Raw genomic sequence first — 25,576 nt, 5'->3', positions numbered from 1 at the left:
TTCTAACGTTTAGGGAAATGGTATTGATTAAAATCAATCAGTCCAAAACAGCGCACATATTTTCTCATACATGACTAACCTTGACTATGAAACCTTGGAAATGAAGCTGACTGTTACTCAGCTGACAACTGCTGGTCTCTGAACACCAAACATTAATCTGTTTGACCAGCAAGGCTAATTTTAACAAAACCAACATTTCATATGTGGGCCTCTGGTGTACATACCATTACTTCCCAGAAGATACCACTTATGCGTTCTTGTTCAGGGAGACAGTCTCCAGAAACTACCAAGTTTAATCAAAATCATTATGAGTCGCCGTTTTGAGTTTTGGAGCACGAATTGTTAATTTTCAATTACCTGTGCAATGGCCCACTTGACCATGGGACCACAAGCCATACTGGCTCGATTCACTTTCTCAAAGTTGTAGTCAGGATTGCTGAGGTACCGGAACTTCATCTTCTCCCGAACCTCATCACTGCATTGCAGAAAGAGAACACAAACAATACTGTGACATGTGCTAAAAACACAATGAATGTTGTTTTAAATCCTGCATCTGCACACCATCATTTCACATAAACATGAACATCATTTTGGGGACTGTCCACAATCTGAGTTTTTTTTCAAGACTAGTTACTTCTGAAGGGCCCAATTGGGTACAAATCCTTCCTCTCTTAGTGTGGATGAAAAAAACAGATCCAATTACTGAATGCTACATTTCAAAAAACACAAAAGATGATGGCAAATGTAAAAAATAATAACAATATTTATTATAACACACCATCATTAGGAATGTTTAAACTTAACCAACATGTGAATTTAAGTTTCTTTTAAACACATTCCAGGTTTCTATTGCAAATAACTTATTTGGTCTTAAAGTAAAATAAAATAGTACAAAGGCCATGTTAACATGCCTGAAAGTTAGTCAAATGCAGTACGATGCAGTTTATGGTTATACTTATAAAAATCACTAAACTGTCATGAATCTCACTCAGTTCTACACCAAATTTACCTACAAATGTACTCTCCTTTGCAGCTATGCTGCACTCCATATGAAACCAATAAATATTTGTCCCTTAAAAGCAAATATTAAATCCCAGTAGTACACAACTGAGGCATTAACTGTTATTGTCCTGTACACGCTGTGCACACCAGGACAACTTTATCAAATGAAAAGCCTACAGGAAGCCACATACAGGGAGATACTATACACTGATCATACCATCAGAATGTGAAAATGATATTTACACATGCAAAGTTCTGAAAATTTCAGTCTATCCAGAGGATAAAATTTTAGAATTCATGACATGTGACAAACTGTGTCAGATTCCCAAGTCGTGACTGAAAATTACTGTCTTCTGGCATGTGATGCCATACAGTCTGGTAGACCGTTCAAAGTTCCAGAGGAATCTCCTGCTTCCAGCAAAAGTGCACGGGTCTATCCTGACACTAATGGACACAGCAGATCCCTCCGAAACACTAATTAACACTTCAAAATCACGATTTCAACAAATATTCGTGCTATGATTTTGAAATGGTCTGGGAAGACAGCTATGTTTATACTAAGATATTTAATTTGATGAAACAACATGTACTAAGCAGTGCTGCTCTCTAGAGGAAATGTTTTTTGGCATATGTTTCCTATAAGAAGAAACTTTGTGAGAAATATGTAACATTTCTCCTGGCCGCGCCATAGCTCAAGAGGTTAGTCGCTGGCTTCCCACTGTGCGGCGGCCCGGGTTCGATCCCAGGGTCTGGTCAAGTGGAATTTGTGGTGGACAAAGTGGTGCTGGAGGATGTTTTCTCTGAGTACTTCAGTTTCCCCTACCAATCTTCATTCCGCCAATTGCTCCACAGTCACCCTCACCTATCATCTGGGGCTGGTACAGTAAGCCAGAAGTGACTGCAGTACAAGGAACTTAGTCCCAGCCCACTAGCAATAAAAAAAAAGATATTTAATTTGATGAAACAACATGTACTAAGCAGTGCTACTCTCTACAGGAAATGTTTTTTTGGCATATGTTTCCTATAAGAACAAACTTTGTGAGAAATATGTAACCTTTCTCTTCAGCTGGTTGCAGAGCATCACAATGACCATTACAGAACAGAGATATGATCCTTTCAGTCACAGCATAACCAACTATGACAGCAAACAGTTGAACATGATGGCCTTCACATACATAATAAACACTAACAGATTTAAAAAATAGCTATTATTTTGAAATGATCATCATACATTCCACTTTTTTCCCCATGTACATTTTGCAGTCTTCCTTTGTATTAAAACACAACCACACATTATTCTGAATGACTTCAAAATAAACAATCCCCTGTCTCTACTCACACTTTCCAAAGATACCACCTCCAACTGATGACTTCACTTCATACACATGCTACCAACACAGAAAATTTGTTTTTGGCAAAAGCTGAGACTGTAATACCGACTGAAACAAAGGTACCTCTCACTGCAAACAAATTATTCTACCCATACCTACTGCCTCTTGACTGCTACAGAATGAGGGAATAGTTAACATACGGATGCAGATACTGAGAAGTCACAGATCTGTACTTACATACTAAAACAACAAAGTACTAAACACTGAACTACCGAAATTCAAGTGGCTGGGAAGTAAGGACGGTACAACTTCATGGAAATGACATGGTTAAGCATGCATCAATGGATTCAAGAAGTTTCTTGTCTGACTGCTAGATACTGGCACATGCAGCACTCACATAAACACTCCAGCCACTGTGATCAGTAACTACATTACTGCAGGGTTTGGGTCTTTCACAACAGATGGATGTCAAATCAATGACAATGCCCTGCTACACAACCACAGCTAATATACTCTTGTGTAATCATTTATGTACACAAATCCTGCAATGGAAGGAGATACAGAGTATCTTAAATTCAGCCTACATGACTGATATAATTATATAAAATTAAAAGTCTGTCTTAAATATCACACTTCTGAAATTTTCATGGTTGAAACAGTTTCCTGATCTTATACTTGTGACACAGTCTGCTATAGTTTTGAAAGAACATTAGTGGAAGAACATTGGGGGTTCTGGATCACCTTCAAGTGAGATTGTTGGGGGCACTTGCTAAGGGACATAACTGGAGGGAGAGGACAGGGAGAGAACAACTTGTAGGTCAAGTAATCCTTATAAAATATACATCTGAGATGGAGTACTCAGGCTAAATTTATGTATTGNAAAAAAAAAAAAAAAAAAGTTCAGCACTAAAATGAAAATATATACTAGTTGATCATGCAGCACACTTCTGACGTTTTTCTGACAATCGCTTTAATAAACAGTGGATTATGCAATAAAGCCTTCCCAAGACTTTCTGAGATCTTACTTTCCAGAAGTTCATACACAAGAAAGAAGGAAAGCAAGCTCTGGGTACAGCCATTTTGATTTCTGATTTTGTGTGTTCATAGCTTTTGCATGTAAAAAAAAAGTAAAGCTATCCCTGTACCAGGCCATGAAGGCCCATAGGGTTGTGAGACGTTGAGGGTCCCACATTATCTAGACAATCGGCTCAAAGATGGCGGTAAGGTTATCAGCCTTACGTGCCGGCCGCACTTTACTCCCCAGGAAAATTATTTATTTAATTCCTGGTACTGATTTCTGTTAGAGGCTGAGTAAACCCCAGGGCCTAGTGCGGCTGGAAGGATTGCATGTATATACAGAATTATTCTGATGAGTCCACAGAATATGATTTGATTCAGATATGAACAATGAACCAGAGATCATAAACATATTTAAACATTATGTATGGAGTTTTAAGTTAACAACTGCAAATAGGATGGTGTAAAAGTCTGACAATAACTATCAATCACATGATCATACACTAGTTCTTTCTAGGAGCCTCAGCAGGGTTGGTGCCCACTCACCTTTTCACCAGAGAACAGAAATATGTAAACTTTCCAAAATGCTGTGTTCTGTTTGGTATCAAGATGAACAAAAAAGACCATAAAACCAGAATCCTGAGGGTAGAAGTTACCTTCTGCATAAACTCTTCATAGTTTGTACTGAATGTGAAAGACCCAAACCACTTAACTTCCTGACCCATTAGCTACTAAAAGCAGAAGTGGCCCTCTAGCAATAATCATGCTTACTTAATGTCCTCAGTACTGAAATTAGAGACAATGGTATTGATAAAGTTGTCCCTCATGATAACAGCACGGATCGACTTCCAGTCACTGGCATTTTCACCAAGCAGAAGACAGATTGACTCCAACGCAAGTTTCACAAGTACTGGTGGATTTGCCATCGAACGAACCTCCACAAGGTGTTGCCTTTTGATTGATTTCACAGCTACAGTCAATCGCCCAAAGTGAAAAAGAAACATAAAATGTTGTTTAGTTACACCCAAGAGAACAGAGCATTCACAGATAACAAATATTACACTACTAAGGTAAAATGTAGATACAGGCAACAGTCGGGAAACTGAAAGAAAATTTACGTAAAAACAAAAGAATATTAAAAGTATAACAGTGAGCCCTGTAAAGAATGTGTGTCTGAAGTTCTTTTTCATCATCCATTTTCTACTGAGTAAACCACGAGTACAGATGGAATACCTGCCTACTTTCAAGTACGTGCCTTAGTTGGAACTAATAACACATTTTTCTGACAAAAATACTACATATCAGAGATCATACAGCACGCAGAATTGCTGTCTTAAGGGCCATATTATGGGGAATCTACCTTGCTTCATAACTCTACCAAGAAGAAACCTATCTTCTTCAATCTGTAACCAGCCAAGTGCTGGATCACAGACACAGTCCTCACCTTAAAAACCAAGGACGCAGCAACGTGCTGCCTGGTCATGGCTATCATACACCTCTGAAGGTTCCCTCCCGCTTTACAGGGCTCAAACGTCAAGAGTAGGGAACTATACATACTTAAAATAAAACGGACAACAGTGGGGATAAACATGGACATGCAACACGAAGTATTTAAAAAAATATCCCTCTTGGCCCATCCATCTTCTTACTTCATGTCCTCTGTGTTGAAGTTGACGATTGTAGAGATGAAGTTCTCCCTCATTGTAACTGAACGAATAGTTCGCCATTCAGTGGTATTTTCTCCGAGGAGAAGACAGATAGATTCCAGAGCTACTTTGACAACTGCAGGAGGGTTTGCCATCGAGCGAACTTCGACTAGATGCTGCTTCTTTATTGACTTCACAGCTACAGAATTCCAAAAGGCACAAATCAAAGGGTGTACCATGAACTGAAGCACAACTGAGGATTACTGTCTCCTGGAATGTGATCCAGTGTGGTCTGGTAGATCACTACTAATGTTTCAGAAGAATGTACTGTTCTGATCTTCCTGAAAGCCCTGAAACATTGGTAATGATCTACTGGATTACATGGTGCTACACCCCAGAAGACTGTAACATTCATAATCTTCATAATCACTGCTGTGAGAACCTTGAATCCAAGAAATCACAATGACTTCACACAGTATCCAACAGAAACAATAACAATAAGAAATTGAACTATATAATACTCACACTCCTGGTTTATGAAGCTGCACTGAACGTGAGATTCACACTGTGGCCTTCTGGACTATGACACTGTGCACTATGGCAGGCGATGATCAGTGTTCTGAAGGGAAATGCTGCCTCCATCTTCAGGGCAGAAGTGAGCTAAACTAGGAAAGGGGTAGAGGAAATTGGGTCATGGAAACAGGTACAGACGATCAGGGCCAGACACAGGAGAGGGAGGATGAGGTCCCGGGTGGACCAAATGGCACCTTAGGCCCTCAAAAGGGTAACACAAAAACAGAGCGTCCTGAAAGGGGCACTATGAAAAAGCAAGATGCCCTGAAAAGTGCAACCACAAATGGGCTCTTATAAGGACGATGGCCAGAGTTGAGTCAAGTCAAGACTTGTTTTTAGAAACAGCCTTCTTTTGTTCCTTCTGTGAGCATATGAGAGGTTTCCATGGCCTCCTCAGGGAGAAACTGTCTTCCCTGTTCAAACTGTTGGGATTGAGTTGCCATTTTCAAAGCCTTTGCACAAAAACACACGTGCCTATAAATGTACTCTCTCTCTTAACCACAAAACAATATTAAAAAAGTAACTAAAAATAATGACAAAATTCAGTACGGAAACACAAGTTCAGTAAATACTCTTTTAACAGAAGTAAATGAGAAGTCAATTTCCCTCTGTAAACATACCACTTTTCCATATAATTCAGTTTAGTTATTATGAGATTTATACAGCACCTGATGTGAAGTACAATGTTGACTCCTTACTTTGAAATGAAATGCTTTTTTCCATCCACACTCAAAACAACCAGTATCAAGTTCATTAATGAAACAAGAGAAGACTAAAAAAAAATAAACTACATGGCCTGTAGTCCGCAAGTGAACTATACCGACCAAGAGACCGCCGCTTGTTGGTGAAGTAAGTGCCAACTTTTGTGGATAGAGGGTGTCACGTGGTCAGCGCAACACATCCCCACGGCTGTTAATCTCGGTTTTCTAAACTGGAGCCGCTATTTCCTTCAAAAAGCTCCTCAATTATCCTCACAAGGTTGAGTGGACCTCGTTCCAGACCCACTACTTCTCTTTAAATTTTGCAGCGCCGGGAATAGAACCCGGGACCTCTGGATCTGTAGCCAGGAACTCTGACCACTATACCACAGAGGCGGTCAATGAGAGAAGAAGGAAGCACAAAGTGGAGTTACAGATCCATGCATTGTTTAGCTCAGCACTGGATTGATGTGAGTGGTCAGCTTTTCACCTGGGAGAAAGAGCCTCTGGTCCCACTAAACAGGAAAATGGGAAGGCCCCAGAGCCAGTGTGGACAATGCAGAGAAAAGAAAAATCTCTGCCCCTGTTGGGAACTGAACCCTGACTCCTTGGTTGTTCAGCCCACAATCTAGCTGCTCATGACTGAGCTGTCCCAGATCTTTCCTTGCAAATGTAGGAGCCCTAATTCGATACTTTCCTGAATATTTATACAGTAGCGGTTTCAGACACAGAGGCTATAATGCAATGTTCGTATTCCTTTGTGACAACTCACCTTGCTGGGCATCGATAACAGCCGGTTCCACTTGGGCCAGGTCAGCCATTACATCCTCCCGCTTCTGCGCTATTTTGACTGTCTGAATTTCGAGTTCAGCCTGAATCTCCTGGCTCTGAACCTTCTTCTTTTCTGCCTCCTGCTGATCTTTCACCATCTGGCGCAGTTTGGCATTGGCTGCATCATTCTTTGCTTGCAATTCCTGTGACTTGACAGCCAGAGACTTCTGCATCTCCTCCACCTGCTCCACAGTTTCCGCGATCTTGTTCAAGCCAACATTCAGATGCAGCTGCTGCTCCTCCAGATCAGATCGCTTCTCATTATACAGCTTGACAAAGTGGTTGATGAAGTCCAGGTAATGCCTGAAATCAGAAACCAACAAAGTGCCACAGTGTTCCTTGGTGAGCCACTCTCTTGCCAAGGAAGACGAGTATAATCTTATGAACACAATTCCACACCACTCGACAGTAAGTTTCAGGAGCACTTGATTATACTGAATGACACTTATTGGTCCAGAGTGAGCATGTGAAAACTCTTTGGCGCTGTACATACAGGGGAGTCCCACCAAGTTAGCTGCAAGCAAAAATAACACAAAGAGATTGCCTCCCCACCCAAGTCAGTCCCAATTGTAAGTTTTGAGCTTTTCAGCCGGGTGACTGTTCAGACTGTGGTCTCCAGGGTTTGCCACTGTGCCTTTGCCCTCACAATACTCAGTCTGACCCTGAAGAGTGGGGCAGCATGTTTCTTCGAAACACTGAATCCCAACCTACAAGAACGCACACTGCCATAACCTGAATATCATTTGGGTGGGAAGAAATTACAGAGGACAAAACATATTTTGTGTAACTTATCTCACATCAATATAATGCCTGATTCTCATTAATTCTGCAGAACAGAAGCTGACAACTGCTCAGCTGGTCAAGATACTTCTCGATTTCTGGAGAACCTCAGGATTCATTACCATGTTCCTGCCTCTGGATGTGAGGGTATAGAAAGAATTCATCTGGCTCAGAGCAGGTTTCAGTGGTGGGCTCTTGAGGATATGATAATGAACCTTCGGGTTCCATAAAATGCCACGAATGTCTTGACTAGCTGAGTAACTATGATGGGGGGCAGAGTGAATGAACTGAGCTGTTGACACTACATGCATGAGAATGCCTCGTACAAAACAACTGCAGATGATTGATTATACTGCTGTTGTGTTTAACAACACATGTGGATCACAATGCATGGCATCTACTGAGTGAACCTTACCGTGGTGTGATTGCCATTGTGCGACTGCCTCTTTTGGCAAGCCGAGCATTGGCCTTATGAAGTGTCTGGTGCACATATACACATGCATTGATTACTGCATCACGATGTGTGGGTGGGGCAGGCAGACTCGTTACTGCAGACGGGAAGAAATCTGGAGCCTTCCAAGTGGGTCTGTCCAAGTCTACTCGGTTTGTGAATTCACGTCCAACCTAAAGCAATAAAATGAGACCATAATGATCTTGCAGGATTGCTTGTTCTCATGGTTCTGACTATGAAGATTGCTGTCTTCTGGTATTAAACGCTATGTAGTCTGCTAGACTGTTGCTGGAGATTCACACAAATGTGCTGCCACCTTCTTTATGGAAGCTCCAATGACAGGCAGTATGTTTCTCTGAAACGTCAGTACAGTAAATCCTTGCTAATCCAGAGTAACTGAGGGTGGGGATCATCTGGATTAAGCGATAATCCGGATTAGTGAAACAAAAGAACTTAGACCAAATAAATGGAAAATTTAATGATATTAGTAATGATGAAATTAATTAAAAAAAAAAGTACCACTGTACAGCCTTTATTTAAAAACTACAAGTAGACAATACATTTATTCATCGATATAAGACTCAGAAGTTGCACTTCTTTTTGAACGTAATAATGTGGGTTTGAGGAAACTGTTGAGCTTTGTCTGAACAGATATGTGACTTGTCCGCCTTCCTAAATGCCTCTTTAAATTATGTACTCAACTGTGAAGACTGTTTTTCGTATTTCAAACCCCATCCTCAAGGAAGGGCCTCTGGTACCCCTCAGAGAGAGAGCTGAGTTGGCCCCAGGGCCAGCCTGGATGCTCTGGAAAAGATTACAATCTCTTCCTCTTGCCTGGAACTGAACCCTCAATTCCATGGTTGCCCAAGGCCATGTCATTATATCAGTCTATGCCAGGTTCCTTATTGAACTGAATCTCATAGAAACAGAATCTGAGGACGCCAACCGGGTTCAAGTGCTTCATGACAGAGCCCAATGGAAGATTTGTGAATACAATACTGAATCTATGGGTTTTCCATGAGGGCAGGAATTTTGTGACAGGCCAATCGATTATCAGATTCTCAAAAATGAATTTTCTCGATGAAGTTAATGAGAATGTCTTATTTTAATATTAGAGTCAATTTTACCGACCACACAACATATTTTTATTATTATTACACTACATGTTTCGACCTCAAGAGGTCATCCTCAGGTGTACGAACACAGCTGTATAATTACACGCAATCACATTCGTTTCCTCACTTATTCGATCCTGTATCTTATTTAGGCCCACTCTCAATAATATATCAAGCTTCTCTCACAAAACACAAGTTAAAATATTATTCTAAATGTCAAAAGTTAAAATTTAAAATCTGTGAATCAAATTTCAATTCAGATCACTAGTTATGCTTTCACTTGTTATTCAGTCACTTCCTACTTACGCTCATCACTGCGTCAAGTTCACTTTAACTAGTTTAATTATATTATTGGTGAAAAGTTCATTAATTAAAGTTCAATTTTATTATATTGATTGCACTTTTCACTTTTTGGAGGTCTCGCTGTTCTTCCGTGTCCTCTGATGTCGCTGGATCTGTTACGGTCCTTGTCGTGATGGCTACTAAGATTATACTAAGATTAATTATAACATACTGTTTTGTTCTGGTACAAGAGAATATGCCAATACCTTAGACAGGGATTTGAGCCGGGGGTTACTTACATCACAGCGTCCCTTCATGTCACAACATATCAACTTTCCTTTGACATTATGCCAGTCTTGTTCCTGAATTCTACAAGTAAAAAATAAAACTATCCCTGTGCCAGGCCGTGAAGTCTCATACGGTTGTGAGACGCTGAGGGTCCCACATTTTCTAGACAATCAGCTCAAAGACGGCGGTAAGGTTGTCAGCCTTACGCGCCAGCCACGCTTTACTCCTCAGGAAAATTATTTAATTAATTCCTGGTAGTAATTTCTGTTGGAGGCTGAGTTGACTCCAGGGCCTAGTGCAGCTGGAAGGATCAGGTCAAATGAAAAAAATCCAATGACCTCATCGGGACTTGAAGCCATGACCTTCCAGCTTGTAGCATAGCCCCTCAACCAACTATGCTACCGCATGTCCCTCTGAATTCTACAATAACTTCTAAAAACAAACTGAAGTTATGAAACACTATCACCACCCATCCAGTATGACAAGCACAAAAAGGATCATAAAGGATGACCTTAGTCATGAATGAAACCTACCTGGAACAGTGCACCATCTGACCAGTCACCAAACCAGTTGAGTACACAACGGTTGAAGAGAGCAGGTGATGTGGCTGCACGGTCCTTCAGACCTTCAGATGAAGGATTCATGGTGAATACAACATGTAGGTTGCGCATCACCTGGCCAGTGAACCATTTGTACAGTTCTTCATTTGAATCCAGCATCAACCCTTCTCGCTGTGCACCCTCCTTGCACTGGGTCATCAGGGTTGTGTACTCATCTCCTGTACCAGCATATGATTGCAGAAATCAGCATAAGAATTCATATCAACATGTATCAGGCAGAGTCGGTAAATAGGTCACAAATGGATACAAAATGTAAAATATGTGATATTTGAACCTGGAGAAAAAACTTGTTGATATATCCTCCGCTAACACTGATAGACTTGTCCCATCCGTTGCTTTACCAGTGCACTGAAACCCACAGCACACAAGTCTTTTGACTGTTCTCTCAGGCACTTCAGCATTTCCTTTCCAACTTCTTTGTCATCCGTGAACCTCCTTGTCATCAGCAAAATGTTTGCCACATTTCTCGACATAGTTGTGAACTGCTTTACAGGACAAACACAAACCACCACAAACGGGAAACATTTCTTTATGAAAATCTTCTGAACTGAGTCCTTTTGCTGCAAAAAACGCGTAACAGATCTCTGCTCTTTGGTTGTATGCTCATCATGGTCGCCATTTTGACTGCCAAACCAGACTCTGAACATGCACAAGCACGTCTGCTACCTAGATTGTTTTGAAGCTGGACTGTGCTGCTACCTAGTGATGCACACAGGAAACCTATTACGTCCATTACAGCTGTTTTTCTTCCATCTGTGATATATTTACTGATTCTCTCTCATATAAGTAAGCCGTGCGTGTGATTCTTGAGATATCTGACATTCACATGTCAGTGGGTATGAATATTACTGTCTTGATGACATGTAGTCTGCTAGATTCTTACCGATGTTTCAATGCAATCTGCTGTTTCCATCTTCAAGGTAGAAGGAACAGGATGACGTGGGCAGTACATTCCTACAGAATGTTGGTAAACACCTACCAGACTACATGGTGTCAATGAATCTTCACTGTCATACCTCATGAATAAGTCTGTGTAATGGCCATTTATATTCTCTTTTTTTTTTCTTTATAAATTTTCAGTTTGCTAGAATTCATGTTACTTTCATCTGCTCTGTTCACAAAGGAAATTTCTGATTACACCTTACAGGATGTAAATAAAATACAGGACGATTCATTCAGAGGCATAAAATTAGTTAATTATAAATCACAGGGTTATTTAATAATGAAAACAGAACCTGGCAACACTGATCCAGTGCCTCCCTGGCCAATGTTTGCCATGTCCTCCCACCTTTGATTCCGTTAGCGCTGGTCACAGTTCTCACAAGTGTGGACTGATGCATCAGCCTGTGTCTCCAAGCAGCAGGAAACCAATTTCAAGATCTTCTGGAGCCCAGTTATCTCCAGATCTACCAAGGTACATAACTACCAAGTTTCGTTTGACTTTTAATTATAAATTTGGGTCCTTTTCCAAGAGAATCACCCTGTATAGATACAAACTTATACTGACCCTCAAAGAGACCAGGCACTTCTCCATTTGCCAAGAGGGTATTCATTCTCTCCAAGAAACCAGAGTCCAAGACATTTGATTCATCGAGAATGAAAGCTATCTTCTCATCCTTACAGCCGGACCGACGCAGCACTGCCCGCAGGTCCTCATCAAAATCTTCACCTGTATACTTGTTGTGTACCTGGATAATCATCACAAGACTAGTATGAGGGGTCACTCACTTGCTTACTTTCACAATCCCAAGAAAATGAACGTAAACGTGCAAACCTTAATCTGGAAAATGGACAGCCCATTCATCCAAGCAACAAAGCGGGAGAGAGTGGTCTTGCCAGCACCCGATACGCCGATCAGCAGCAGATGTCCCTGTGGCTGGCGGAAGATTCGGTCAATTCTCAGCACATGGTCCAGAACTTCATCAAACAGCACCAAAGGCACATCAAGTTCTTCTTCGTAGAACACCTGGTAAAAGTGGGAGAAACATCTTATTAACCCACAGATCACTGTATGTGTTACGTGCTTCAATATTACAAAAAAAAAAAACTGCATTTTTCCCGCATAGCATATCACTGTTTCACAGTACACAGCAATTACTTCCCTAACTAGCATTAAATGTGTAGTCTTTGTAATGTATATGCAATGTTTTCTGTTAGGCAGGAACAGCATTTTTAAATGCTACTTACATGAACTTCACACTTCAAAATGTAAAAAAAAAAAAAAAGTTGTTTCTGCAGTGCCTCTAGATGAGGTCTGTGTTGACCTCCTTGGCCTCTGCCCCCCTTATGCATGAGCAAAGAATTAAACTCCCGGGTGGGACACCTCCCGCCTTTCCAACATAGTGGTGTGAGAGTGACGGTCAGCAGAGGTGACCTACATCCTCACATGGGCTTCGAAATATGGGAAAGACCTGATACTCCTCATATTCCCAAAGTCTTATCCTCCATAGAGATGAAGGTTCCAATCTTTGATCAGACAAATGTGCACATACATCTGGTCAGGGACTGAACTTAAGACCTTCTGAATGAGAGCCCAGCATCACACCTGGAAACCACCAATTCTCTGTTTACTAGCACGTACCTTCATGCTACAAAATTACCTGCTGGGCCAGTCACACTCCCATAAAATTTGATTTTGGGCTTACTACATTTGAAATGGAACAGAACGAGTGAAAACCAATTGACGGTACATTTCGATTCTTTCAAGTATCAACAAGCTACAATTCAAGTTTCTGTGCATCTATATGCGAAAATGATATTTACGTAAACAGTGGCGACAGTCCAACACTTGACACAGCAGTAACGTTCACCTCAGCAGGTGATGGGAATGTTAGTGAATGTGTCAGGCAGGGAACTATATTCTTAGCGAATGCTACAAACCCGATTCAGTCTCTTTCATTCAGAACATAGCGAGGCTTTCCTTTCTTGCAGATCTCTCACATGAAGAGAAAAACAAATTGAGGAGCTGGAAGACCTCCACAGTGAAGAATTTCATAATTTGTACTCATAATCATTAGAATGATTAAATCAAAAGGAACCAGATGGACAGGGAAAGTAGAATGCACAGAAGAGAAGTGGTTACAAACTTCTGGTAGGAAAACCTGAAGGAAAGTGACTAGTGGAAAGCCCTAAATGTAATCAGAGGATAATATTAAAATGGATCTTAAAGAAACAGAGTGCAAAGATGTGGTTTGATTCATATGGATCAGGACAGGGACAGATGGTGAGCTCATCTGCACAGGATACTGAACCTTTAGGTTCCACATGTTGCTGGGAACTTGAGTAGCAGGGCAACTACCAACTTCATGGAGCTAGTTTCTTTACTGCATCCTCACCTTGAGCCTGGCTTTCACGTAATCTCGAAGTTCTTCCCTGTCGACAGGTACATAGTCTTTGGACAACCAGTTGCTGTACAGGATTGGCCGACTGAGAGCAGTATCTTTGTCCACTCCCGGGAAATGTTTCAGAGCCACAGTGTCAATGTTTTCATTCGTCCAACGCCGCTCAGAATCTTCAACCAGGCGATCTTGGAACAAGCGCAGAGCTTCATGCGCCCACAATCGTACCAATCCCTCTACAGGCAGATTCTCCAGTGGCCTGCGCAAAACAAAATGATGTCCAGCTCACCATTCACATTTCTGTTTCTTTATTGGAGTCATTAAACCTTTAATGCACAGCAATAGTTACACGTATCACATGCTTTAAAATAACAAATTCTGGATTTTGGCTACATAATGGCTTTACAAGTTTTGTATAATTCACAGAACATCAGCAATTATTTCCCCAAAAGCATTAATCAACTAGTCTTTGTAATGGAGAAGCAATGTGTTCTCTGTCAGAGAACTGAATTTTTAATATTATTTAGATGAAGTTCAAGCATTTAAATGGTTGAAAGCAAAAAAAAATTATCAACAACTTATCTCCCTTTACAAATGTATTAACCTATCTTCAGTCTGCTTCCTTGCTACATAACAAAAGATATGTTCATGGTTCAGTAACATCAGTGTGTCCATGTTGTGTATGACATTTCCTCCTTCTCTGAAATTTCAGCAAACTGAAGTATTTTCATGATAGTTTGACTGAACATCATTCTACTAGATGCCACCGTGCCTTTGCCCTTTTTAATTATTTCTCCCATCAGTAATACCAACATGGCAGTCTTGTCAACTTGTGAGGTACAAGTAGCAGCAGTGCCATTACTGATTTCAGTTACTGAAACTCTTGTAGTAACAGATGCAACTTCTGTGGACTGTAAAACAACATGAGAATATGGGGGGGGGCAACAAGAAGGCATAGAAAATGAAATTTCTACAGAAGCTGGAACTCAAGATTTGTTAACAGGGTCAGAAGAGAAGTGATTACGATGGATTAGCCATGTAAAACTAATGGACAGAAGGATACGAAGAATTAGACTCAAAATTAAAATTTAAAGCAAAGAGACCTACAAGCTAACAAAGAACAAGATGGTTCGAGCAAATATGGGAAGACAGCCTGAAGAAACAAAACAGCTGGCGAAAAACTGAAAGGGAAAGATCATGGGAAAAAAACCTGAAACACTTCATCCATTTACACATATATAACGGAACTGATACTAAAAGATAAAGAAGATTCTGCCGTTAGAATTGATGGTTTTAATGTTTCTTACACGTGGCCTATATTAATTTTTATGTCTACTATGTACTTCTGTGAAGATGTTGGCTTCCTTTGCTGGGTAATACTGCTTTCATTCTCACTTGCAAATTCTGTTCTGTAGTTTCCACAAGAGTGAAATTCTGTGACATGGGGGCACACTGTACATTTAAACACACATTCTCAGAGAAAGGTAAAATACCTGATGGCCTCACAGATTCCTCTAACCCATCTAGTCATCTCTCGGGGAGAGTAAACATAATGTGGCTGCATGTCCTGAGTGAAGCGTTCCTGCGACGCTAGGTAGAACTCTACCATCGCGTTTGTCAGTGGTTCAGCATAACCACGGAGTGACGGAATGATACGAAGCATAGCCCTGCTGAAGGTGCCATAGATCTGGAAACACATCAATTGCACAACTCACACAGTCCTTGAAAAGGGACAGGAAACACGGACTTCAAAATTATCTACTCTAAGCACTAATAAAACTTAAGTACAATTTGAGCTGACACAATATAAATGTAGTCTCTGAAAACAGACAGACACTGAGCCAAGTCTGCATATGACGGTATGTAGTCTCGCGTGCTGTTACACAGTAAAGCTCCAGCATAGGGCAGTAACCTTCAGTCTCTGCGATGGGAACCTCCAGTGTCATATGGATGTCTGACAGTAAGTACAACCTCCATTTTATGCTCCTCAGTTTAAGGTTATCCATTATTTAACACTGAATTTCAGTGATTCTCAATCAGTAATATTGGCCCTCAATTTCTTTCATTTAAGATATTCCTCAGTTTGGTGTTCAAACACATTGATAACCAAAAGAAACCCCATGCAGTGTTCTTCTGTATGTTAAAAGAGTTCATGTGCACACTGTCTTCTTACTGCATTACTTACAATTAATTCTTTAATTTACAGTATCACTGAGTGAGTCTACAGGGCCAGCTCTTTCATCAGTCTATATTACATAATGAAAGGCATTTAGAAATATACAAAGAAACTACAGCGCGTAATGGAAACAATTCTTCTGCTACAGGTGTGAGAGCATGTTTCAGCTGAACACTTTACTGGCATGTCAAAATGAAACAAGACCTTCAGGTACATCCACATCCTTATCAACCATCTGACAACAGTCAGTTTTTCAATTTCTGTGCAATAAGGACCAGGAACAAATGCTATTTACAGCTTCCCTGCAATACAGTGCATTTGTATACTAAACTGATGAGTCTTAAATTCTGGGAATTAATGACAAAGTTACTGACTTGAGATCACTGGAACTTTTTCAATGAGGGCGAACCTCAATTCAAGGACCACTACATGGAGGCTCCAACATAATGTAACTGGGGTCTACATGTAGCATATTCAAAATATGGCAGGTAAACAAATAAAACTGCTTGCAGTATCTCAGGTTTCTCATAAACACGTTCAAATTTCACAGCAATTAAAAGTCTGGTTTTGGCTGCGCAAGAAAACCTGCAACTTTTTGTACGGAAATGGTAAAAAAAGTCATGTAGGATCCGAGGTTCTCACAGTGTCATTATGAAGGGTTCCACCTTCATGGATATTAACAGATTACATAGCATCATATCAGAGAAGATGGAACTCTTGCATGCAAGCATTATAGCAGTATACCTCTGCTAGACTGTTACAGAAATTCTGCAGGAATATAGTGTCTCTATCTTCTGGGCAGAAGAGTGACACCGTTCGCTATTTTCACGGCCACACAAACTTTAAATCTCGGAAATATGATATTTATTCATGGCTAAAATTTGTATGATTCAATATACATCTGAACAAATTGTCATTTCAATAAAAAATGATTTCAATAACAAAATCTTTGGATACATGCTCTCATTAAGAACGAATTTTACAGGAAAGTTTACTCTTAAAAAAAAAAACACTGTTCAATGGACAAATTCCTACGATACCTGCTTCAGCGATGTTTCTCCTGGGTAATCTACGTAGATTACAGGGACATGTCGCAGGAACCGATGAGACAGGGGCTTCCTACCAGGATCAGTGGGCGGATTGCAGGCCCCCACAAACTGAATTCTCTCCAAAGATACCCACGCTTGGTCTGAAGCTCGGTAGAACCCTCGGTGCTCCACTAGCTGACGGAGGAACGATATCACTCGCTGTGTGCCATACTGGTCCATGTCTGGCAAGTTGATTTCATCACAGAATAACACGAGCCATTTACCTAGCTGCAAGGGAGCAGTGGAAAGGTTCTACTATTATACATGCTTATGATGCTGACTGTATCACTTATCAAGGAATATCACTGTTACCAACTGCATACAAGATTGTATCTGACAGTCCTCTCTCAAGGTTAATTCCATGTTCAGACAACATTTCTGGGATGTGACACCATATAGTCTGGTTGAAGTTAACCAGTGTTTTGGATGAACAAACTGTCTCCATCTTCAGGGATGAACGGTAAGCATGCAAGAAATAAGCTTCAAGTATTATGTTTGCCTTGTATGATTCATGTTCTCACAGCAGTGGTTTTCTTCTGGGATTTAACGTTGTGTGGTCTGCTGAAAGTCAACCGATGTTTCAGAGGCGCCATTTTCCTCTGAAATATCAATTGACTTTCTACACACTACACGGTGACAGCCCAGCAAACCAAACGCTTTTTTCTGCTTGTTTGCTAGGCTTCCTCTTTGACCTTAAGGATGAAGTTTGTTCAGCAAAACTGGAGGTAAACCTCCATGAAACTACAAAGTCTCACATCTCAGAAGATAGTATTCTCCACAGTCACTGATTTGAGAACATCAAATCTCGTGACATTACTGCAGATTATACATTTACATTTCAACATAACAGATCAAAAGCTGATGAGTCATTCTGCATGTCAGATACAGCAGAAACAAATGGGAGTACAATGGGACAGCACATCAGCTATTCACAGACTTCTAGAAGCTATCATTCATTCTAGACAGAAGAATTACACAACCTTTCCATTGTATTTTACATATCCATGGAAGCAGTTACGCTAATTAAAATGCATTTACGTGAAACTTACGATAAAGTCCACAGAGGTCATCACTGCCATATGCATGTCCTATTCATGATGGTTTGAAACAAACATTGCTCTTTACCTTTCCTTTCAAACATGCAGTTAGGAAGACTTGAGAAATCCCAGGAGGACTGAACCTGTATCAGACACATCAACTTGTGGACTATGCCAATAATGTTAGTTTATTTGGTGAAAACATAAATACCATAAACCTAAACACAAAAGTTGTGTCAGACTCTGGCATAGAGGCTGGTCTAGAAGCAAGCACAGAGGAAATGGCAGTAAACACTCAAAACTGCATTCACGGAAAAATTAAAAGAGCAGATCAAATTCTGTAAAAGATTGGCACCACTCAGATGAGAATGTTCTGTCTTCCTGTTAAATGTCTAAAAAAAAGGAGAGATTAAAATATAGAAGTTTTAACTTTACCTGCAATTTTGTATGGTCTTGAAACTTTGTCACTAACATCAAAAAAGAAGTAATAAAAGTTCAGTAACTATCAGCTTCTCACAAAGAACTCTGCTCCATGAAATTAACTAAATTAAGCGTAACACATGAAACTATCGCTGTTTTGTCAAACACTAACCTGTTTCGAACCAAGAAGAGGAACAATCAAGGATGCAATTCTGACAATCTTACCTGGACAGGGGCAAGCACAACTCCGTTTGGAGTCTTTCGATACTCGCAATAGTGGTCAAACGTCTTTAGCAGAAGCTCCGGTGTTGTTGCTGAGGAGAAATTAAGGCCAACGACTTCCATGTCTGGCAGTGCTCGAAGGGCAGAGAAGAGTGTCATGGTTTTCCCTGAGCCAGGCGGTCCACACAAAACTGTGACGGAAGGAAATGATGTTCATCTTACTATCCGTATTATCTAAACGAAAAATTTCAGAGCTGTCACTGTAGCAAAAACAGCACATAATGGCTCTCAAGAGCAAACTGTGTATACATAAAGTGTTAGCATCTAATACAATTCATGAGATTAATATGGCAGGTTTTCCTTCGAGTTTCTTCGGTTTTCTTCTGCTGCTAATCATTCTACCACTGCTCCATACTCTTTTATCCTTGGCCCCTAAGGTGCACATTAATCTCTGATAAGGCAACACATTACCACATCGCCAATCTGTAAGTCTGGTGTTCCGTCACTGACCAAGGACTTGGCAATCATGGACTGAGGAAGTTTTCCTTTTAATTGTCTTCCTTGCGGTCATATTCCACTGCTGCAAATCGCCATCATTACTAAGAAACTGTTTCTTTTCTTTGGTTTGCCATTCTGCCTGTTCATTTTTACACATAAACTACTGTACCTAGAGGCTTGTGTTCTGCGAGCCATGTATACAGAAGTGATTCATGGCGAACTGTATCTAGAGTTGGTACGACTATATCAGGTGCAGCCACCTTGTGGGTGTCCACCTCAATCTGTGGCACTCTGTTGGACCAGGGACACCATTCGCGTGTGGTAATACTGACCTAAGTACGAATCAGAAATAAACATATATTTTAAACCCAACATTTGAGCAAAGACATTAGGAAATTTTTATATCTAGCAAGAAAATGTATAAATTACTATAAATTGTTTTTGGGCACAAAAGATTGTGTTAATTATTTATGAAAAGAATTGCCAGCAAGGTCAATACCCGTATTAAAAAAATTACTCAGCTCAGATATATACTGTGATGTGCTGCCTAAAAGCCGGATCATGGAACATCTGTCATGGCACAAATGGGAAGGAGAACGCATATTTCAGCGTTCGTTGCTGGTCAACGGATAACGTTTCCTAGACAATGGAATGTAATGCAATATTGGAATTCTAAAGTAAGTTTCCATGGTTACAACGAATTTTTTGAAGCATTGTATGACAAGGGGAGAACCAAACTGTTGAGAAAGGTGTTCCATAAGAAGTCCACAAAAGGCCTATTGAAGGGAGTTGAGTTCTAGCAGTAGCCGAGATGATCAGCAGACACTTCACCAAGATGAATGGTGCAAGAAGAATTGTGATAGTCAAGAAGAAACATCTAGAGGATGTTATAGGTGATAATAACTGTACTCGACTGTAAAAGTGTGTGTTCAATAAATATTCGTTCAAATCCAGAAACCCATGTGAATTATTGTTTCGTTACCTAGGAAACATGTAAGTAAAAAAAGTAAAGCTATCCCTGTACCAGACTGTGAAGGCCCATAGGGTTGTGAGATGTTGAGGGTCCCACACTATCTAGACAATCGGCTCAAAGATGGCGGTAAAGTTGTCAGCCTTACGCACCAACCACACTTTACTCCCCAGGAAAATTATTTAATTAATTCCTGGTACTCATTTCTGTTAGAGGATAAGTAAACCCCAGGGCCTAGTGTGGCTGGAAGGATTAGGTCAACTGAAAACAGTCCAATGACCTCATCGGGACTTGAACCCGACCTTCCGGCACGTGACAATATTAATGGATATATAAATATATACAAGATTAAAATCACTGGCCCTGCTACTTAGGTTAATGGTAGAATTACTGCCAAATGATAAAATGTACTTTTGCCACACCAGAATTAGTGCAAAGGCAATAAATATTAAGGATAGCTTCAGTTGGCATACTACAAAGAATGATGAACTGAATGCATGACCTGCCATAAAGAACAGACCCAGTGTGGTGGAGGATGTCATCTGAAGTCTCAGGTTTAAGCTACACAGAAAATATGCACCCACATGCACAAGTGACGTGTTGCTTGTTACATACATACGAAGGGGGATCCAAAAATAACCGGAAACGACCTGTTGCGCGCGCATGCTTTGTAGTTACGAGTTGTGCTGCTAGGTGGTGTTAGCTGGGGGTCTCCCGCGACTGTTAGTGAGCTAGTGTCAGTCTGAGTTAAGTGGTTTGTCTGTGGTGCTCTGTTGTGTGCGTTCCTGTTTCAATCCTTTGGCGATTAGTGAGATGGCTGACCAGAAGGAACAAAGAGTGTGTGTGAAATTTTGCTTTCTNTGAATGTTTGCCGCGACTTGAAGAGTGAAGTGCAGTTTTCCCTAACAGAAAGCAAAATTTCACGCACACTCTTTGTTCCTTCTGGTCGGCCATCTCACTAATCGCCAAAGGGTTGAAACAGGAACGCACACAACAGAGCACCACAGACAAACCACTTAACTCAGACTGACGCCAGCTCACTAACAGTCGCGGGAGACCCCCAGCTAACACCACCTAGCAGCACAACTCGTAACTACAAAGCATGCGCGCGCAACAGGTCGTTTCCGGTTATTTTTGGGTCCCCCCTCGTACATTCACGCATTTGAATAGCTGATTACCTCCTCCTCTCTTTAAAAAAATTCATACTGCAATCACATGCAAGACATTTACATACGTTAACCATAATTATTTCTACTTTGATTCCCCGATCCCTTACATCGAACATTTATCTAGCACACTCTTTTTTTTTCCCATACAATTTCAACAAAACTCCCCACATTTCCGTCACTGATTCAATGCTAATATTATTTGCTTCCTTCGTCGTAAGTATCTCATTACCAAAATGTTCCCACTCATTCTAAACTTTAATTTTCTTAGTTTCAGAACATGTATCATTATCATCATGATTGGCAGCATCACTAGTACCAAATTTTTTTCCAGGCAGCTTGTTATTCAGTTTGTTTTAAGACTCAAAGGAAATGGAGCATAATTTTTTTAATCATCCTGTATGTACAGAATCCTTTCCTTTTCGAACAATTCCAAGCAATTTGTTTCCCGCTGGAAGTCTTACTTACCTCATAGTCAATAACAGGAATATGAGTAGAGGGTGGCAGTGGTACTGTTGTCACAGAACGAATGAAGTCACCCAGGTCTGAACGAACTTTAAGCTTGGCATCACCAGCAAAGCTCCACAACAATGCATAAACAAGGCATTTGGGAATGTACCTCTCAAGCTCCTCGCTTGGCAGAGGAAAGTCTGCGTGACTGTGGTTGTACTGCAGCACATTCCTGGAAATGTTAAACAAGAGACTCGCTGAAAGTAACTTTGTGATGTTGCACATGGCAACAGTTATGCCGTCTGCCAGCTCCAGACTCAAACACTCAGGGCCCACATGAGTTGAACAAGAGACTCGCTGAAAGTAACTCTGTGATGTTGCACATGGCAACAGTTATGCCGTCTGCCAGCTCCAGACTCAAACACTCAGGGCCCACATAAGTTGAACAAGAGACTCGCTGAAAGTAACTCTGTGATGTTGCACATGGCAACAGTTATGCCGTCTGCCAGCTCCAGACTCAAACACTCAGGGCCCACATAAGTTGAACAAGAGACTCGCTGAAAGTAACTCTGTGATGTTGCACATGGCAACAGTTATGCCGTCTGCCAGCTCCAGACTCAAACACTCAGGGCCCACATAAGTTGAACAAGAGACTCGCTGAAAGTAACTCTGTGATGTTGCACATGGCAACAGTTATGCCGTCTGCCAGCTCCAGACTCAAACACTCAGGGCCCACATAAGTTGAACAAGAGACTCGCTGAAAGTAACTCTGTGATGTTGCACATGGCAACAGTTATGCCGTCTGCCAGCTCCAGACTCAAACACTCAGGGCCCACATAAGTTGAACAAGAGACTCGCTGAAAGTAACTCTGTGATGTTGCACATGGCAACAGTTATGCCGTCTGCCAGCTCCAGACTCAAACACTCAGGGCCCACATAAGTTGAACAAGAGACTCGCTGAAAGTAACTCTGTGATGTTGCACATGGCAACAGTTATGCCGTCTGCCAGCTCCAGACTCAAACACTCAGGGCCCACATAAGTTGAACAAGAGACTCGCTGAAAGTAACTCTGTGATGTTGCACATGGCAACAGTTATGCCGTCTGCCAGCTCCAGACTCAAACACTCAGGGCCCACATAAGTTGAACAAGAGACTCGCTGAAAGTAACTCTGTGATGTTGCACATGGCAACAGTTATGCCGTCTGCCAGCTCCAGACTCAAACACTCAGGGCCCACATAAGTTGAACAAGAGACTCGCTGAAAGTAACTCTGTGATGTTGCACATGGCAACAGTTATGCCGTCTGCCAGCTCCAGACTCAAACACTCAGGGCCCACATAAGTTGAACAAGAGACTCGCTGAAAGTAACTCTGTGATGTTGCACATGGCAACAGTTATGCCGTCTGCCAGCTCCAGACTCAAACACTCAGGGCCCACATAAGTTGAACAAGAGACTCGCTGAAAGTAACTCTGTGATGTTGCACATGGCAACAGTTATGCCGTCTGCCAGCTCCAGACTCAAACACTCAGGGCCCACATAAGTTGAACAAGAGACTCGCTGAAAGTAACTCTGTGATGTTGCACATGGCAACAGTTATGCCGTCTGCCAGCTCCAGACTCAAACACTCAGGGCCCACATAAGTTGAACAAGAGACTCGCTGAAAGTAACTCTGTGATGTTGCACATGGCAACAGTTATGCCGTCTGCCAGCTCCAGACTCAAACACTCAGGGCCCACATAAGTTGAACAAGAGACTCGCTGAAAGTAACTCTGTGATGTTGCACATGGCAACAGTTATGCCGTCTGCCAGCTCCAGACTCAAACACTCAGGGCCCACATAAGTTGAACAAGAGACTCGCTGAAAGTAACTCTGTGATGTTGCACATGGCAACAGTTATGCCGTCTGCCAGCTCCAGACTCAAACACTCAGGGCCCACATAAGTTGAACAAGAGACTCGCTGAAAGTAACTCTGTGATGTTGCACATGGCAACAGTTATGCCGTCTGCCAGCTCCAGACTCAAACACTCAGGGCCCACATAAGTTGAACAAGAGACTCGCTGAAAGTAACTTTGTGATGTTGCACATGGCAACAGTTATGCCGTCTGCCAGCTCCAGACTCAAACACTCAGGGCCCACATAAGTTGAACAAGAGACTCGCTGAAAGTAACTCTGTGATGTTGCACATGGCAACAGTTAAGCAGTCTGCCAGCTCCAGACTCAAACACTCAGGGCCACATAAGTGAGAGCTGCGGCTGCCACAGTGGTGACGATGAGGATGTGGTGCTGTGCAGTCTGGTAGATATTCAGCAATGTTTCACAGGAACCTGTTGCCTCCTTCAAGGTAGAAGATGGAACCAGGTGGTTCTTCCGAAACATTCATGAATACCTCCACCAGACTAGATGCTGTCACATCCCAGGACTCAGTAATCTTCAGGAATATACAAGTTTCTAACGTGTGATGATTTCCTGAACATGCATTCTGGGAGGATATACCTTCACAGTAATATAAGGGCGAGTAAACCAACTTCAAGTTTTCTTTTAAGTTTGTTATTTAATGATGCTGGCAGGATTGAGACTATACAGTACTATATGATAGGATCATTAATTAATATGGAACAGTTGGTGGAATGAGAATTGGCAGGGGAAACAAAGTATACAGAGAAAACCTGTCCAAGTGCCATTTTGTCTCATATAAATCCCCACGTGACCTCACCTGCGACTGAACACAGACTACCAGAAACTGACCATCCGAGCTATGGCACAGCCATAAAAAATTACTGACAATATTGTTGCCCGCACACTGCACATACGTCTTCTGTTCATAAGTAACTGCCCTGCTTTGCAATGCATTTTGTTCAGTCCACACATGCTCCGAGGTCATGAGAATAACACATTTCTGATTACTCTTTAAGCTATTTCTGCGCTGCTTCATCACAAGGCTAACGTTCACTTCGGACACAGGTTTCTTTCATCATCCCGGGTACTTCTGAAAATCTGTTCCTTAACCTCAACATGTTTCAGTCAATGGCCACCGTGAACACACATCACCAACAACATTCATAAACATTTTTCAACATCATGTTCTATGTAGCATTTCATCTTGAAGGATTAATAGTTTTTAGAATACTACACGATGGACAAAGCTGAAACCCCAATAATTCTGAGGATTAATATTATCAGATAGGACTACAGAAAAAAGACAACTCTCCAATGTGATGGATGGCCCTATGGTTAATGCATCCTAGCCTTTCTTCATAAAAAAATTACAGCTGAAATACAGTGAAACCTACGTTTAACCCTTTGACGTGGTCATTTAAATTCCGCGGCCGCGGCTCCTGCGGTAATATATTCAGCCGGCCATTTAAATTTTGCTCGAAAATTATTTATTCATCATTGTTCTTAAATTCTATGAGATAGGAACATGAAACTTTCACTAAAATGATCTTAAATGGTGGTTTTATAACCTTACCTTATAATATGGGCGCCCTGTATCTCGGCCATGGAAGCAGGTTGTTTAGTATTTCAGCAGTGAATGGTACGCCTTGAAGGATGAAACTTTCACTAAAATGATCTTAAA

General features: G+C 41.2%; 1 protein-coding gene across 8 annotated transcripts in view; it reads right to left on the bottom strand.

Moving 5' to 3' along the window:
* The window catches only part of LOC111874028 (dynein heavy chain, cytoplasmic), a 112,713-nt gene that overhangs the window by 21,409 nt on the left and 65,728 nt on the right, over positions 1-25,576 (bottom strand). For 4 of the 8 annotated variants that reach the window (XM_023869163.2, XM_023869180.2, XM_023869208.2 and 1 more), the window contains 13 exons: positions 22,018-22,231; positions 19,583-19,745; positions 18,919-19,106; positions 17,189-17,464; positions 15,466-15,659; positions 13,970-14,231; positions 12,409-12,600; positions 12,142-12,322; positions 10,548-10,792; positions 8,294-8,502; positions 7,040-7,401; positions 5,000-5,195; positions 358-475 (listed from right to left, as the gene is read on the bottom strand). In XM_023869163.2, the coding sequence (XP_023724931.1) occupies positions 358-475; positions 5,000-5,195; positions 7,040-7,401; positions 8,294-8,502; positions 10,548-10,792; positions 12,142-12,322; positions 12,409-12,600; positions 13,970-14,231; positions 15,466-15,659; positions 17,189-17,464; positions 18,919-19,106; positions 19,583-19,745; positions 22,018-22,231 (2,800 nt within the window). Of the gene's footprint in view, positions 1-357; positions 476-4,121; positions 4,321-4,999; positions 5,196-7,039; positions 7,402-8,293; positions 8,503-10,547; positions 10,793-12,141; positions 12,323-12,408; positions 12,601-13,969; positions 14,232-15,465; positions 15,660-17,188; positions 17,465-18,918; positions 19,107-19,582; positions 19,746-22,017; positions 22,232-25,576 lie in introns of all 8 variants that reach the window. The other 4 variants (XM_023869154.2, XM_023869171.2, XM_023869189.2 and 1 more) reach the window with 1 other exon arrangement.

This window comes from Cryptotermes secundus, unplaced genomic scaffold, assembly GCF_002891405.2.
Source record: "Cryptotermes secundus unplaced genomic scaffold, Csec_1.0 scaffold47, whole genome shotgun sequence".
NCBI classification, from domain to species: domain Eukaryota; kingdom Metazoa; phylum Arthropoda; class Insecta; order Blattodea; family Kalotermitidae; genus Cryptotermes; species Cryptotermes secundus.
Note: the sequence above shows the minus strand (reverse complement) of the source record. Positions and strands in the feature narration are given on the sequence as shown.